Genomic DNA, 15,642 nt, shown 5'->3' on the forward strand with positions numbered 1-15,642 from the left:
CTGTGCTATTTGTAGTTACCAATATAATCCTGATTCATTCCAGAGGAGTGTGAGGTGATTTTAAGATAATTAGAGTTATGAGGAAAGAATGTATCTGATTGTTCTTAAGTATCATCCTTTTGCTTATTTGGAGTAAAAGACCGTTATAGTCCTAGAGTTGAAAAATCATTGCAGTTTATATAACTAGGATATAAGAACCACACAAGTGCCTCTTACAAAGGTCAAATCACCATCTAAACTGCTTATTTTATCTTTCTTTATGTAATTGTCAATATTGTGTATTTGAACGTTCCAACATAGCATAAACAAAAGCATTTAAAAATAAATGTTATATCTTTCTTACTTGGTGATTTTAACATGCTTGTTTTAATTTTATTTTCTGCTTTCTTTCAGTATTTTCCTATGCAGAAGAATAAATGGTAATTAAAATGTGCAGGATGAAAAGATGGAGCAATCAGTGCTTGTACCACCAGGACCAGACAGCTTCCAATACTTCACTAGAGAGTCTCTTGCAGCTATTGAACAACGCATTGCTGCAGAAAAAGCTAAGAATTCTAAACAAGATCGTAAAGATAATGATGATGAAAATGGGCCAAAGCCAAACAGTGATTTGGAGGCAGGAAAAACACTTCCATTTATATACGGCGACATACCTCCAGGAATGGTGTCTGAGCCCTTGGAAGACATGGACCCATATTACATCAATAAAAAAGTGAGTCTAATATCAGTCCTGTTCATACACCAATGTTTGGAGTGCTTTATCATGTTCATTTCATTTTCGTGGAGTGGGTCATATAGCTTGTTACTTCAGTCTGTTAATTTGCAACCATGTAGAATATGTCACTCTAATAACGTGGAAACAGTTGAGCACTGCTAAAAACACTAGGTGTACAACAAGAGCAGAAAATGTTTGATGCCAGCGATACATACAAATTCCACCTTCCAGAAAGTTAGTAAATAAACAATTAATATCTTCTGGGTATAAAAAGTTGATTTAGCTAATGTATGTTTTTAGAACGCATTTGCCCTCGTGTGCCCTTGGCACACTAGTTCTCCTGCTTTATATAAGGAGGAATTTTTCAGTAATATTATTATTAGAATTAAATTAATAAAATTGGCAATAAATGCAACATCATGACTGATTGTATAATATGGTTGTTAAATGGATGTAGCAAGGTATAAATAAATAGTGTGAAAATCTAGACTTCTATTCACTGCTCTCTCAATCATTAGCAAAGTGCCCACTGTCTTCTATGGTACAGGACAGAAACCATAATCCTTAATGGTTACTAATCTTTCATCATTTTCTTTTAGTTTACATCAAAACTTATTCCTTTGATATAATTGAATTTATATTAAGGGAACATTTATATCAAAGCTGAAACATAGTATGTTGTCTTTGATTATAAGCAATATATAATGCCTATACAAATGTGTATATGTAATAGATTACATACTTTGCAAACTTTAAAAAAGTGAATATATATTGAAACTGAGTACACCAACATGCCATGCTTTCTCTAAGGTCATTCAGATTTAAAACTGACAGCAGGAACCAATGCATAACACATTTTGTTCCCAGAAACCTGCTTTGAGAGCAAATGATTAGGAAAGTTATGGAATCAATAGAGAAACACAAAGATAAGCAGGAAATACCATAAAGAGAGTGTAAAAGTGATTTAAAACTTCCTGGTGGAACTGGCCTTGAACAGCCCTGGAATCCTTTCAGGATGATTCTGTTGCACAGCCCATATGCAGCAGAAAAGGTTCATGGTTTATATTGATAGCTAGCTTGGGTGATACTTTAATTATTAGATACTGTTATTATGAAAACTTTATAAATATGAAGACAGGAGTTATTCTGATTTTCACAAAGTGCTGTGTTCTAAGTGTCTTAGCTTGCTAAATTTCATGTGATTTATGAGTCCTATTTTGACAAGAGAGAAAATACTACGTGGAAGAACAATATTTTTATCTTTATTATTTGATGCCTCTGAAAGAGCCTTTATCTGCCATTCACAGTGTATGAAGATTTATCTTTAAATCACAGTTCTACTTTTACAAAGATAAAAGATGTGTTTCTATAAAAGCAGGCCTTCTAGAGTTCTGTACTAATTGTGTCTGGTTATGATACACAATCCCGTATAATTATATCCCTACCTGCCCACAGCTCATCCTGGACCTTTATAGTCAAATCAGTCTGTCTTGTGTGTCTTACAGTGAAACCAGATACATAATAGGTATGACCTACACATATGCTTCTACGGCCCTTAGAAGTGGAAGACCCTTTCAGTCCCTTCACAGCTGGAACTGAAACCTTACTACTTCAGCCAGGTCTGATGACAGAGTCACAAGAAATTGAGTGAAACCAGCTGAACATATTCAGCCAAGTTTCTATACTATTTGAAATGAACAATCTTTTTATTTGCACACTAAACTTGCATGGGCAAGTCACATACCCACTGGGATTTTCTTCTTTGGGCTGAAGTCCACACGTCCTCTCTATGCATGTGCTTTAATCTTCTACAGGACAGAAATAGAAACAGCCCTGTCAGTCAAAGACAAGACAAAAATTTCTCACATACTAAAATTCTCTCAATTTTTTCTTCCTTCAGTAGGAGGAAAATAGACTTTCCTGACAGGAATCCAACATCTATTTCAGTTTTACATCAGTAATTTGACTTTAAAATATCTAATTCCTAGAATTTCTTATCTAGCTGTATGTGAATTCTGGAAATACTTTTTTCTCGTTTCATTTGTCTTTTGAGAGTATTGGTAGCAGCTGATGCTCCTCAGAGGGGGAAATGGTTGCAATGGTCTTTTTTTTTTTTTATCCAAAACTGAGTAAAAATGAACTTGGACTTTATCCATTTTTTGCGTTCCACTTCTGTGTAAGCACAAGTCAGTGTGCTGCCAGTATAATAGTGACTGCCTGTTCGTGCTCAAGCTGCCAGCACAAAGGATCAAGGAGGTTCACATCACTGTCTATAGAGAAAGGACCAGCTGGAACCCCCTAAGATCCTGACCTGCAGGCATGCATCAAAATCTGGTCCACTTGGTTTCATCTTGAAGGGCTGGCTATTTTCTCTTGAACCTAGGCTGCTACATAAAAGAGGAGGGAAAGAATAGGTGGAACTAAGTGGGTCTTACTTCACTTTCCTCCTGCTATAATATAGATCTAGCATTGTTGATTGCCACTCTATATGCCCTGCCTCTTGCCAGAAGGATGTTGAACAATGTCTGTCGGAAAAGGTGCCTCCTTTTTTCCTGGTGCTTGGTAATATCAGTCCCTAATCTGATCAAACCACTAGCTCCTGGGATTCCCAAACTTGCCTTGGGTTCCAGAAACAAAAAGATTCTGTAAAATTGCTTTACTTAACTTCATTACATTGGAAAAGGTGAATGCACTAGTGATTTTAGCTATTTTTATAGTTGTAAGTGAAAGAATTTTTAAGGGAAAAGTTCTAGCAAAGCAAAAACTTATCTTTCTTGCTAGAAAACATGGTTTCAAAAGGTAACCACAAAACCAAGAAATGCCAACTTCCAATATTCCGTGAGTCTCTTGTTCTAGCTGCCCCTGGAGCTTTTCCCAAGAAGCTAAGGACCCAGCTCACCAATATGTCACCTCTTGCCTTTCAGAAGGTCCTATGAGGTTTTACGTGGTGTTTATTTAACTGTAGGAAGTGGAAACGCAATGAAGTAGCAATCAGCCCGCTAAATGTAGCCTTCCAGAAACTACATTTAAAGCTGACTGGGAGGAAGGAGAGGGGAAATAAGGTTTGAGGAACTTTTTGTCCTGAAGGGTTCTCGAAGACCATATCTTTGTTCAGTGTGGACTCTTCTTCCCTCTTAGCTGCATCTTTTCAAAATACTCCTCCTCCTTCTTTGCCCTGCTAAGAATGCCATTTCTGGGTTTATATCAAATATGGCAGAAGTTACAGAACTGGGATCCAGGTTACAGATGCAAAAGCAGGAAATCAGGGACTTCTTTTTAGGGATTTCTTTGAATTTATATTCATACTTGAATGCTTCGAGTGTGAGCAGGTTTCCTGACTTTATAAAACGATTAAAGCACTTTATAAAACCTAAGCCCCGAAAAGTATACATAATCCTTCATATACGAACATTAATCTTACAATTTGTTTAGAATTTATTTAGACTTTCTCAGTGTATGTCTACGTTGTCCTGACAGCTTTGGGTACAATACTTCGTGTTCATCCACACTGCCTACACATTGGCTTGCATCTGGGTTGAGACTGGAGTGAGATAGAGCAGGCTTATCAGGGAGAGAAGCTTATACAGGGATTGGCTATCAGCTGTTATCTGTATTTTTATGAAAATTCTTCTTCAGAGATAAGATAAAATTTTAGTTCACATTTAAGGCTAGAAGTCAGAGGACCAACAAAGTCATTCTGAAGGCTCCAGTCACAAAGATGCTTTGAGTGAAAAATTAAAACTGAGGTAGGGAATTCATGTCTTGTTGGTTGTGCTTATGCAGGGCAGCAGAAAGTAGAACAGCTAAAATAGCAGCAGCTTCCAACTGAAACTGGAGCTGTGCCAGCATGCTGTTATTTTCCATAAGGCACGTTAGAAAAGAGATGTATGTTTAATATGCTTGTGTTCAAAGTTTTTTTTTTAAATGTAGGTTGACTAAACGTAGGTGGTGTAGTCTTAGATACAAAGTTAGTAAGGAGTGTGATTTTTAATGTATTTTGTCAGTTACCTCATAGCTACAAAAACTGTGAGCGTGAGCTGGAGGCTTCTGAGCTGTGAGTCCTGGGGGCTGGGGACAGACCTGGGAGGGGAAACTCACCTTACCCCTTGGGGTGTCAGGCTTTAAAACATTGTGCTAAAAAATCATTAATCTGCTTGGTTGCTTCAGTTTTTAAAATGAAAACTTCATTTAAGATCAGGTCATCTGCAGTTACACTTTGAAGGTTATTATTATCTGTAATCCATAACTGGAAGTGTAATTTGGAAACATTAACTCAGGCTTTATCCCACTGTCCTCAGCTTCATCCACAGTTTCTCCATTTCTGTGCAGAAGGAGCGAAATCAAATACATAACTTAAACCATTTCTACACATCTTGGGTTTGTACTCAAGACAATATAAAGTCCCTTACATGCATGTTCCTTTCTCTTAAAGGGTTTGGTCTGTATAGGGAGGTGTGCTGTGTAGAGCTATGAGAGACGACAGCTCAGGAAAGAAGCCAGCAAGTGAGTTGGGACTGGGACAGCTTTTCCTCAGGGCTTAATCCCTGCTTCTCCTCTGCCTTCGGTACTTGGTATCTGTCACAGATTGGTGGAAACCCTCATCTCCACATCTCTCTCCACCTCCTGGGTGCTCCTAGATATTTGTATCTGGACTTCATGGTCCACACATACTAAGCTTCCCAAATCTAAGCAGACTGAAGAATTGTCCTTCTTGAACCTCCTTGGCATATTTTCTCTGTCTGCCAGCCTTCCCAGAAAAAGCCTTGTAGTCCACTTGCTTACAGTCTTGAAGCAATGCTCGATGTCACAGGCACCAGAAAAGACCAACATACCTTTTCCCACACTTCCACTGGCATTCTAGTTTACAGCTCACTTTGTCAGCAACATTACAAAAAACAAAGAGGCTTTACCATAGCTTATTTACAAAATATACAACTCTGACAAAACAGCAACAGCAATTTTGGACATTTCTCTTGGGCGGATTCTTCAATACCTTTAATTCAGTTTGAATTTAGGCTATAATCCTTGCACCATCCCTTCCACTACATGCAGCTTTTTTATGAGTTCCTGAGCCTTCCTTCTGCAGTGTTTTTCATTCTTGTCTGATTGATCTTGCAGTCGAAGAGCACCCTAGTGCCACAAAGAAGCCTGACAGTCCACGTTTCCCGTGCTGTAGCGTCAATGCTGTTGCAGCTGTGATGGCCTACAGTGGAAGCAAAGCAATGTTTGTAGGGTTTGCTCTCGTACCATTTATATTTGGCTCACAGATTTATTTGAGAAAAATAGACAAGCTTTCAGCCTACAGTCTTCTACAATTCTCTGAAGTAAGGCTTGCATGCCTTTAAGTTTCTTTAAATTTGATAGGCTCTTTAGCTGTTAAAATTGAAATTTAACAAGTATGTATGTTCTGGGAAGTTACACACCTGCAAACCACAATTCTGCAGGGAGGTCATCTGGGCTGTATCTCTTGCTCTCCTCCAGTAAGGCTTATTCAGATGCCCACTGTCCTCAGAGATCTACCTAATCATGGCTATATGTGTTACTGCTATTTCCCTCTCTCCTTAGCACAAAGACCAAGAAACAGAGTAGAATAAAAAATATCATCAAATGGGTAGTCTGTTAAATCAGTTTCTATAAGGATTTATCTTACTAACACATCATTAACATCCACAGGTAAGGTCTCCCTGCTTATGGTATTTCAAACAGGAAGAGAGAGTTTTCTATGGGAAAACATAAATAAAATTACAATTTTACTTAATCATTTCTGCACCTTTTTTTACATGTAAATGTAACATTACTGAGGTTATTTAATGAAGAAGTAATGTAAAAACATTAATGAATTTAATTTAAAATCATATTTTCATAATTCAGGTACATCAGGTAAGTACTGGAAATAAGTTTTATTTAAAAAATGGGTAGTGTTTTTTGTGTATTAGCTATTCAAAAAGTTAAAATTTTGCTGATTGGTCACTAGGAACTGTTTTAAAATGAGCATCTACAGTGAAAACACACTTATAAAATGTCTTTTCTTTCTCTTTTTCAGACCTTTATAGTATTGAATAAAGGGAAGGCAATCTTCCGATTCAGTGCCACCTCTGCCCTGTACATTTTAACTCCCTTCAATCCTCTTAGAAAAATAGCTATTAAAATTTTGGTACATTCATATCCTTTTTCAATGGTTGTTCAAAATGTTACACACCAAAACTAAGAAAACTCATAACTCTTTCTATTTCATTGTAAATAAAGGTTTTCATAGGCTGTTAATTTTATTTTTATTTCACAGTGAAAGACTTATGGTAAGGTTTTATAAATACTAGAAAATATGTATATTTCATATAGATTTATTTTAGCTATTCTGTTGAATTTCAATACTTCTGCTGTACAAATCTGCAGATGGATTTAAGAATCCATCTTCATCAATTTTTCAGAAAAGTTTCTTCAGATTTATTTTAACAATGACATTTTTTGCATCCCAGATTCTTTTTTGCACTATGAAGCCTATTCATAAAATAATTACATCTTTAAAAAAAAAAAAACCAAACTAAAAACAGAAACAAAACCAAACCCAAACCAGTTTGTGCTCACAAATTCCAGAAGACCTCTGAGTTTTGCAAGCAATTAGGTAAATATGCAGTTCCTGCTTAGGAACTGCTAGCTCAGGGGTATGTTTATATTGCCTTTTAGGGGTCCTTCTGGGGCCATCCTCAAGACCAGCTTTATAGTCTGTTGCAGCAGTGTGCCTGGAAGCCTGGTTCATGCATGCTGAATCTCACACTCCCAAACCTGCCCAGTTGCACCATAAGCCTCTGCCAAATTTAATACATTGCCGGAAAGCATAGGCAGCAGTCCTGCAAGCAGTTTGGAAAACATCTGTATGTGCAGATGGTGGACAGATTGGGGGACCATAATTGATGGGATGGTGCACAAGGTAAAGTTTTAGACTGGTATGTGGGATTGGTGCCTGATGCTCATAACAGATTGATGGGAATTTCTAGCGGGTGAGGTTTTGGTGTGCTTTTCTTGCAAAACCGAAGGACAGGGAAAAGTAGTCACCAAATGAAAACTTCAGTGTGACAGTAACAGATAGTCAAAGGCAGAAGTCTTATTATTAGAGACTGCTGGCAGAATCTTCTAGGTCTTTGGAAAAAGGAAGAAACCAGGCTGATTGCTGCTGACTCAGAAGATGTTTTCCTCTGAGCTCCCTGGAAGTTAAAGCAGTGAGAGAAGGGGGGGCAGGTGTCTGGAGAGGAGTCAGGGAGCAACTGGGGACAGTAGCTAGGGGACCTGACAGAGACCTGCAGGCACGGTGGTGGTGATGGTGAGAAGATGCAGCCAAATACTGTCAGACTGAAGCCTCTAAAGAATGCTTATCCATTCAAGTTATAAACTCTGATTTACAATCCCTTCCAACCCTGCATCTGTGCTAGTTGTGGGTAATGTTTTTACTGGCATGCTGATTACTGCATTTGGTTTTGGTTTTAAGTTCCTCCTAATTGTGTTCAAAGAGTATCCAGCTGGTCTTGATGGCAGTTAGAACAAAAGCAATTCTAATCACCAATATGCAATTCCAATATTTTTCCTTTTATTAACTGATTGTGTGATCATGTAATTTAGGTCTATTATAGCAAGAAGTTTCCTTTCACTATATGGACTGATTTCTTTTCCAACCAGCCAACTATGGGATGAGCTATTTTTATCTTAGATACAGATGTAGGGTTTGGGGGGGGGACACTTATCTTTTTATCTGTGGTCTGTGAGGACAAGCATTGTAAGGCATTCTAATCATTTATTCTAAGCCACTGAACAACTATTTTTACTGTACAGAGCTTGTGTGACAACTTGATCTTCAAAATAAGTTAAGGCACTTAATGAAAGATATCACAATATTCACTGCTGGTCAGGCATTTAGACAAAGGTCACCCACCTATCTATAGGAATCAGGCGGCTAAATCTTTCCCTGTGATTTGAATCTTTACTTGAAAAGATATGCCTCAGTTTGAATTGTTCAGCAGCGATGATCTTAATGTTTTCACCAATTTTCTGCAAAGTTTAGGCCAAGATGTTACTTCTCTTATTCCTCCCTCACCTAGAGTGAAGGGTTGTTTTTTGGGGGCGTGTTTTGTCCATGGTATAAAAATATACCCCAAACAACAAAATGCTATCTACGTGATTAAAAAAAAAGAAAAAAAAAAAAGAAATAAATTAAAAATCCTGGGCTCTTATATACAAGTTTATCTATAAATGGCTTTCTTCAGTTTAAGCTACCTTCTTTGCCAGTTATGTGGGTGCAACTATTTTTAAGGAACACATCATTTAGAGAGATTAGAGGGAAAAATAGTTAACCATTCGGCATAAAGGTGTAGCAGTTCTTACTTTTTTGCTGCCATCATGTGGCCATTTTGAGTCAGGTTTTGGTCTAGTTTGGTTACTTCAGTATTTCCAAATATTTGAATAATCGAGTTTACTTTATTGCTACGAAAAGGGAAAGACCCCACTGTTCACAGAGCCAGTGATCTTGTAAACCAAGAACATCGCACTGGGTGTGATGAAGCCCCAGTGGACTGTCCCACCTCCCTACCACAAGCCCCTGTGAGCTGTTGGTCTGGGTTCCATAGTCCCAGAATACCTAACTGTTCCTTGCTGGAACTCTAAACAAAAAATCATTTTCATTCTAATCTTCACCAGTTTTCCATGCTTTTCAAGCAATTGACCACAAGATACTATTGAACCATTTTCAAATTATAGCATTGGTAGAACGGGATGCATCTTTTGCTGCTAACGTGTTTTTGAGACAGCCCAAATAGAGTATGGGAAAATGATTCACCTTAATCTGTGATCTCTCTATGGATTCTATTTCACTGACTGAAGCATGTGCTGCTAAGCTAGTGACAAGGAAATACAGAATACAGTCACTTCAGCAATTAAAAACAGTATTCAGTCTTCTGTGGTTTTGACAGACTGGCTGTGCTGGGGTGGTATGTGCTTTCTCTACAGCTCTGACTCATGGTAAATAGGATAAAGTTTTTTTACCTTGCATATGCCAGCTGTTGAGTTTAGTACCAAAACTGTAGAAGTGAAAGACTAACACTTATTCAGTCATGTCAGGTACTTAAGTAAAACCATATTCTTCTGCAAGTTATTTCTGTTTTGGCTGTTACTCATCTCACGTTCCCGCCCAGGCGTGTGAGAGCCATCTCCTTCGCCTTTCAGTACCAGCTGAAAGCAAAACATGAGGACATCAACAAATCAACATCAGACCATCAACAAATTAAGATTTACATTAAAGTTCAATGTGCTAAAGTGAAAACTACCAGGTTAAGCAAAATATACGTGCAATGTTTACTAAAGTCTAAAAGATTTGTGTAAGTGGCAATATTTTACTGTACTTAAGATATATGGCTGATGTGATATGGTATGAATTACTGTTGTGTTTTCCTTAACTACATCTACATTATTCAGCATGCTTATCATGTGCACTATTTTGACCAACTGTGTATTTATGACCATGAGTAACCCTCCGGACTGGACAAAGAATGTAGAGTAAGTTGCTTATGTTATTTAAAGATATCTTTGTTCCTCTAGGAGTCAGCATGCCAGTAACTGCAGTCGTGTGTGCTGGCAGGACCTAACATGAGATGCTACTACTATTTCCTCTCTAAACTATGTAGAAATGTTGAATAATTATTTCTATCTCCTTCTAGTAGCATGATTAAGTAGAGAAAATGAAATTTTTTTACAGATAGCATTCTACTGAGATTCCATTAGTTTTCCCTCATCTTCACGGTTTAGCATCTACCCAATGTTTTTACCCCTTGTTTATGCTACTGCATTAATAGCAGAACCATGGCCATCTATTTGTACATGTCAGTTAAAGACAGCATATATGCAAAAGTATTCCTAAAGTGAGAATTCAGTGCATGCTTGCCTTCTTCCCTTTTTAGAGTTAATGCTAGATGTTTTAGATGTTAGTGATTCAGACAGTATCCAGTAACTTATGGTCACAACTTTCTTGGTTAACAGTAATGGATGTAGTGTTGCATACTTTTAAACTGAGTGTCACCAGTAAATTTTTAATATATGTTATTTATTTGATGGATTTATTTGTTTTGATTTATGTACAAGATCAGGACTGCTGTACTTCAACAGCACGTCACAACAAATGCATGTAAATACACAAGTATATATGATGAATATAATGCATTTTAGAAGAAATTACTTATTTACTGTATTTCTTTCCTAGTTTTGAAGTGAAAAACTCTTTCATTTGATCATCAGGTTTCTATCAGAATACCAATGGAAAATGTTGCTACTTATTTTGATTAAATTTTCCTATATTTTCCAGGTATACGTTCACTGGAATTTACACATTTGAGTCACTCATAAAAATCATTGCAAGGGGCTTTTGCTTAGAAGATTTTACTTTTCTTCGAGATCCATGGAACTGGCTTGATTTCACTGTCATTACCTTTGCGTAAGTTTTTGTTTTTTGCTTTTTCTTTGAAAGTGAAGGGCAAAAAGGGCATGAAATTAGTATCGATACATATCAACTTCATTAAATGGAAATTCTTGTATGGATTTACTTTTGTCTAAAACACATTCTAAGATGCGTATTTTGATGTAAACATAAATACTGCAGAAGCCATTAGTACAGCTAGTATTAGAGAGGCTAATTTCATGTCCTGCATTTTTTTCTCTGAGCAGAAAAGGAGCATCCCTTTGACTTCATTCTCCAAACTTACCAATCTAGTCTAGATAAATTTTAGGCTTTCAAAGTTAAATCACTGTGATTCACTTCAGAGACATTTAATTTAACTGAAGGCTCTGAAAGCATATTAATACAAGGCAAACTGCAGTGAAAGGTAAACCTCTGACTGTTGCTATTTAATTTTTTGCTAAAAACGCCAAAGCGGTCTTGATGAAAGACCCAAGTAAGTAGCATAAACTTTGCCTAAATTCTGAATAACTGTGATTTAATCCTACAGGTATGTAACAGAATTTGTAAACCTAGGCAATGTTTCAGCTCTTCGAACTTTCAGAGTATTGAGAGCTTTGAAAACTATTTCTGTAATCCCAGGTAAGAAGTAACTGGTGTAAGGTGTTAGGCCCCTTGTACCTCCCAACTGTTCCTTTTTATCCTGTCATTGTGTTTGTGTGTGAACTCCCCTATTACAGATATGTGACAGAGTTTGTGGACCTGGGCAATGTCTCAGCGTTGAGAACATTCAGAGTTCTCCGAGCTTTGAAAACAATATCAGTCATTCCAGGTGAGAGCTAGGTTAAACACTGAGGCTGACTTTAATTCACTGAGATGGAATTCATATTTTTTAAACATAAGTCTTATTTCTTTCACAAAAAAAGCAGGAATCGGAAGATACTAGAATTCACTGAGATCTCTGATTCATTGCTTTTTAACATAAGCTCTTTCCTCTTGAAATCAGCCTTTGAGTTTAACAGATTCTTGCATGGGACATTGCAGTACACAGTGTGTGTGGTTTGCATCGTATGATGTCAAGCTTTCTTCTCCACATTCAACGAATATCAGTAACCCTGAAGTTTTCTTACCCATGTGTATCTTACCTACATGATGTTATGTGGTATTTGTTGTGAATATTTGTGTCTAAAAAATAGAACTGTTCAAAATGTTGACTTAGTAAGAAGAAGGAATAAGATAATAAAGAACAGCATGGGCATCGCATGGGGGTTTTATTATCTTAAAATGCTACGATTTTCCAAACCATCTCCAGTTTTATAGCATTAAATTTTAATCCTATTTATTGTTGAACAGGCTTTTTACCACTGTCTTCTAAATCTAGTATGTTATAAAACTGATAGTAGCAAAGGTTTGGGGCAAGAGGTATTGACGAATAAAAAGAAAGAAGACTTTTATGTGAGATTCATGTACAGCATGAATAAAAAAGTCACTTGTTTTAGCATTAAAACAAGTGTTTTGAAATATATGCAACTCATTCCATTCACAGTTTCAAATGAACATAAATTTCAACTATTTATTCATTTTCACAAGTGAAAAAGCTCTTCACAAAAATGTTATTTCACAGACATTACAATCATTTATTTGGGCTTCTGCATGAAATCTATAACTTTACTGGGAGACACTGTCATTTTTATGCTTTAAAAAAGTTTTGAACATCAGAATAAGAATTCCTTTGCATTTGCAGGCTTGAAGACTATCGTGGGAGCCCTAATTCAGTCGGTGAAGAAGCTCTCGGATGTTATGATCCTGACTGTGTTTTGTCTGAGTGTATTTGCACTAATAGGGCTGCAGCTGTTCATGGGCAACTTGAGGAATAAATGCCTGCAGTGGCCTCCAGAAAATTTTACTTTGGAAACAAATATTACTGCCCAGCTAAACAGCACCATAGGTGAAAATGGTACATTGGTTAATTCAACAGTGACTCCATTTGACTGGAAGGGGTACATTGAAGATGAAAGTAAGTATTGTCAGCATAATTCTTACCAAAGTGATTTGTGGCTGACCCAATTCTTAGAAATAAGGAGGGGAAGGGATGATACATTTAGTTAAGACAGAGCAGGAGAAGTGTTTTCTCTCTTTCTCATATCTCTGCTCCAAAGGCCGGCATGGAAGAGGGAACAAGGAACATGGTATCTCTACTTGATACAGCTCTTTTTCTCAGCTTTCTCTGCGAAATCCACATCTTCTCTGAGACAGGAAGAGGTCCAAAGAAGTTCTTAAAGTTACTTAATAGTCTTAAACACTTTCCATTCCGACACTCTAAAGCAAGATCAGCAACAGATTGCTATGCGATTTCTGGCTATGTGATTTCTGACAGATATCAGAGACTTCTGACATTCAGTGAGGACTCCAGTGATGGAGCCCTCAGTATTTTCACCATCTATCCATTCTTGTGCTTCACTAATTATTAGAAAGGGGTTTTTTAAGGTCTAACAAATTTTCCTGCTGCAATTTAAGCTCAATGTTCTCATCAACTTCACCACAGGCATCAAAACCAAATTATTCCCTATCATTAATCACTGTCTCTGAGGTATTTAACCACTGTTCTTCTGTTGCCATGCCCTGTTCTGTCCTCTTTCAGTCTTCTTTTTATATGCTAATCAACCCCGATCATCCACCTTTTTCTCCTACAACTTATTTTCTAGATCTTGATCTCTCATCTGGATCCTTTCTTGTTCATAAACATGCTGCTTAAAGTGCAGTACCCTCATCTAGGCATTCCTCCTCCACATGAGGCATACTAAGTAGAGAAGAAGGATTATGCGGTAGTGTAGTAACTTATACTTCTGGTTTATATATCCTAGGCTAGGGCTTGCTGTTGTTTACAATTGTAACTTCATTTAATCCTGTTCAGCTTGTGGTCTACCTGCTCCAGAATCTTTTACAGCCTTTTACCTCATTGAGTTTCCACTTGTATTTGCACAGTTAATTGTTCCGGCCTGAACAGCACCCTATTTTTTCAGACCATCTCTCCAACTGCCCTGGATCTTTTAAATTGTAATCGTTTCCTCAAACTCACCGCCATTCTTATCAGATTAGTATCATTTGCAAATTTGGTAAGCATTCTTCCATCATCTAGTTTAGTTAAAACCTTGAAAAGCTGCAATCTCGGACAAACCTCTTCAGAAGTTGTTTTGATGCATCTTTCCATTTGATAATTTCCCAAAGTATGATTTTCCAACCAGTTTTGCTGATACAGAGCAGTCTGGCAAACTGAGGATAGATAACGAAATGCATTTCAGTACAGTTAAATGTGAGGTTACAAATCTAAGCTCCCTATCCTAAAAATCAGTGCTGCACAATTCATGTCGGGACAGGTTCACACGCATAAAGACTGTAGCTAGTGGCATACATCAGCTCTAACAGTGAAAGACACTTCTGGAGAAAAATAAGAACTAAAGGGGAGAGAGAGAAAGAAGAGGGAAGGGGAAAGGGAAAACTGACTACGGCACCCAGATGCGAAGAGAAGTGGTGGGGTCCCCAGGTGAGTCTCCTCCCCTGGGTACCCTTTCCAGTGCAGCAGCGATCACTCCGTCATACTTTTCCCATAGCAACTGTGTGTTTTTCATTAGCATCTCCTCAAACTCCCTACAGGTTGTTCCTGCTTACAGTGCTATTAGCACTAATTGGAAAGCACTTTGATCAGGGCGGGTGCTGCATGGCTGGTTGGGTTTTAAGCTCATACATGCATGTTATTAGATCACCTAATATAAACCAAAAGCTACAAGCAAGGAGTAGGAAAAAGGGAGAGAAAGAGGGGTGAATCTCACACCAGAGACAATTGCTTCCCATGAGTACCTGCTGCAACAGTAATGTGTTTGCAGGTGTAACGTCATGAGAATAAAAGCAGCATGAAAAACAGCATGAGAACAAAGGAAAAATAGTGCCACAGAGGCTCTGGAAAACACTGCCACAGCAGCTTACGTAAATGGTTGCAGAGCTGCAGCTGAGAAACAGGATATAGAAATGCAATTGGAAAACCCTTAGCAATAGAGAGGCTAAGGCACCTATGGCACTGTGGAACAGCCAAGACTCTGAAATATTAATGCTAGAACTCTGCAGCCAAAAAGCTAAATAGTATCCTGTTCACATAAATAAATTATTGGCCAGGAAGGCAGTATTACCCCTGTATGTAACACTACTGCAGTTGCTACTGGAATACTATATAAAGTTCAATTTAGGTAGAATGTTGAAAAACTGGAGGATGTTCAGAAAAGAGCAGAATGATTAAAGGGTTGGAAAACATGCTTTATACCAAGATAGACCAGGAGCTCAACCTACTTAGCATATCAAAGAGAAGGTTTAAGGGGTGATTTGATCACAGTTGAGAAAAACCTCATGGGGAACAGAAATTTCATCAGAGACATATCTTTGATCTAGCAGGCAAAGATGTAACAGGTTCAATAACTGCAAGTCAGAGCCAGACAAATTTCAA

General features: G+C 37.6%; 1 protein-coding gene across 8 annotated transcripts in view; it reads left to right on the forward strand.

The window, feature by feature from the left end:
• Positions 1-445: 445 nt before the first annotated feature.
• Positions 446-15,642, forward strand: part of SCN1A (sodium channel, voltage-gated, type I, alpha subunit) — a 66,952-nt gene continuing 51,755 nt past the window's right edge. For 4 of the 8 annotated variants that reach the window (XM_010567336.1, XM_010567354.1, XM_010567373.1 and 1 more), the window contains exons 1-6: positions 446-712; positions 6,759-6,877; positions 10,166-10,255; positions 11,058-11,186; positions 11,698-11,789; positions 12,892-13,164. In XM_010567336.1, coding sequence (XP_010565638.1) covers positions 446-712; positions 6,759-6,877; positions 10,166-10,255; positions 11,058-11,186; positions 11,698-11,789; positions 12,892-13,164 — 970 coding nt within the window. Of the gene's footprint in view, positions 713-6,758; positions 6,878-10,165; positions 10,256-11,057; positions 11,187-11,697; positions 11,790-11,887; positions 11,980-12,891; positions 13,165-15,642 lie in introns of all 8 variants that reach the window. The other 4 variants (XM_010567330.1, XM_010567344.1, XM_010567363.1 and 1 more) reach the window with 1 other exon arrangement.

Source organism: Haliaeetus leucocephalus, unplaced genomic scaffold (genome assembly GCF_000737465.1).
Source record: "Haliaeetus leucocephalus isolate CR32 unplaced genomic scaffold, Haliaeetus_leucocephalus-4.0 Scaffold1, whole genome shotgun sequence".
NCBI lineage: Eukaryota > Metazoa > Chordata > Aves > Accipitriformes > Accipitridae > Haliaeetus > Haliaeetus leucocephalus.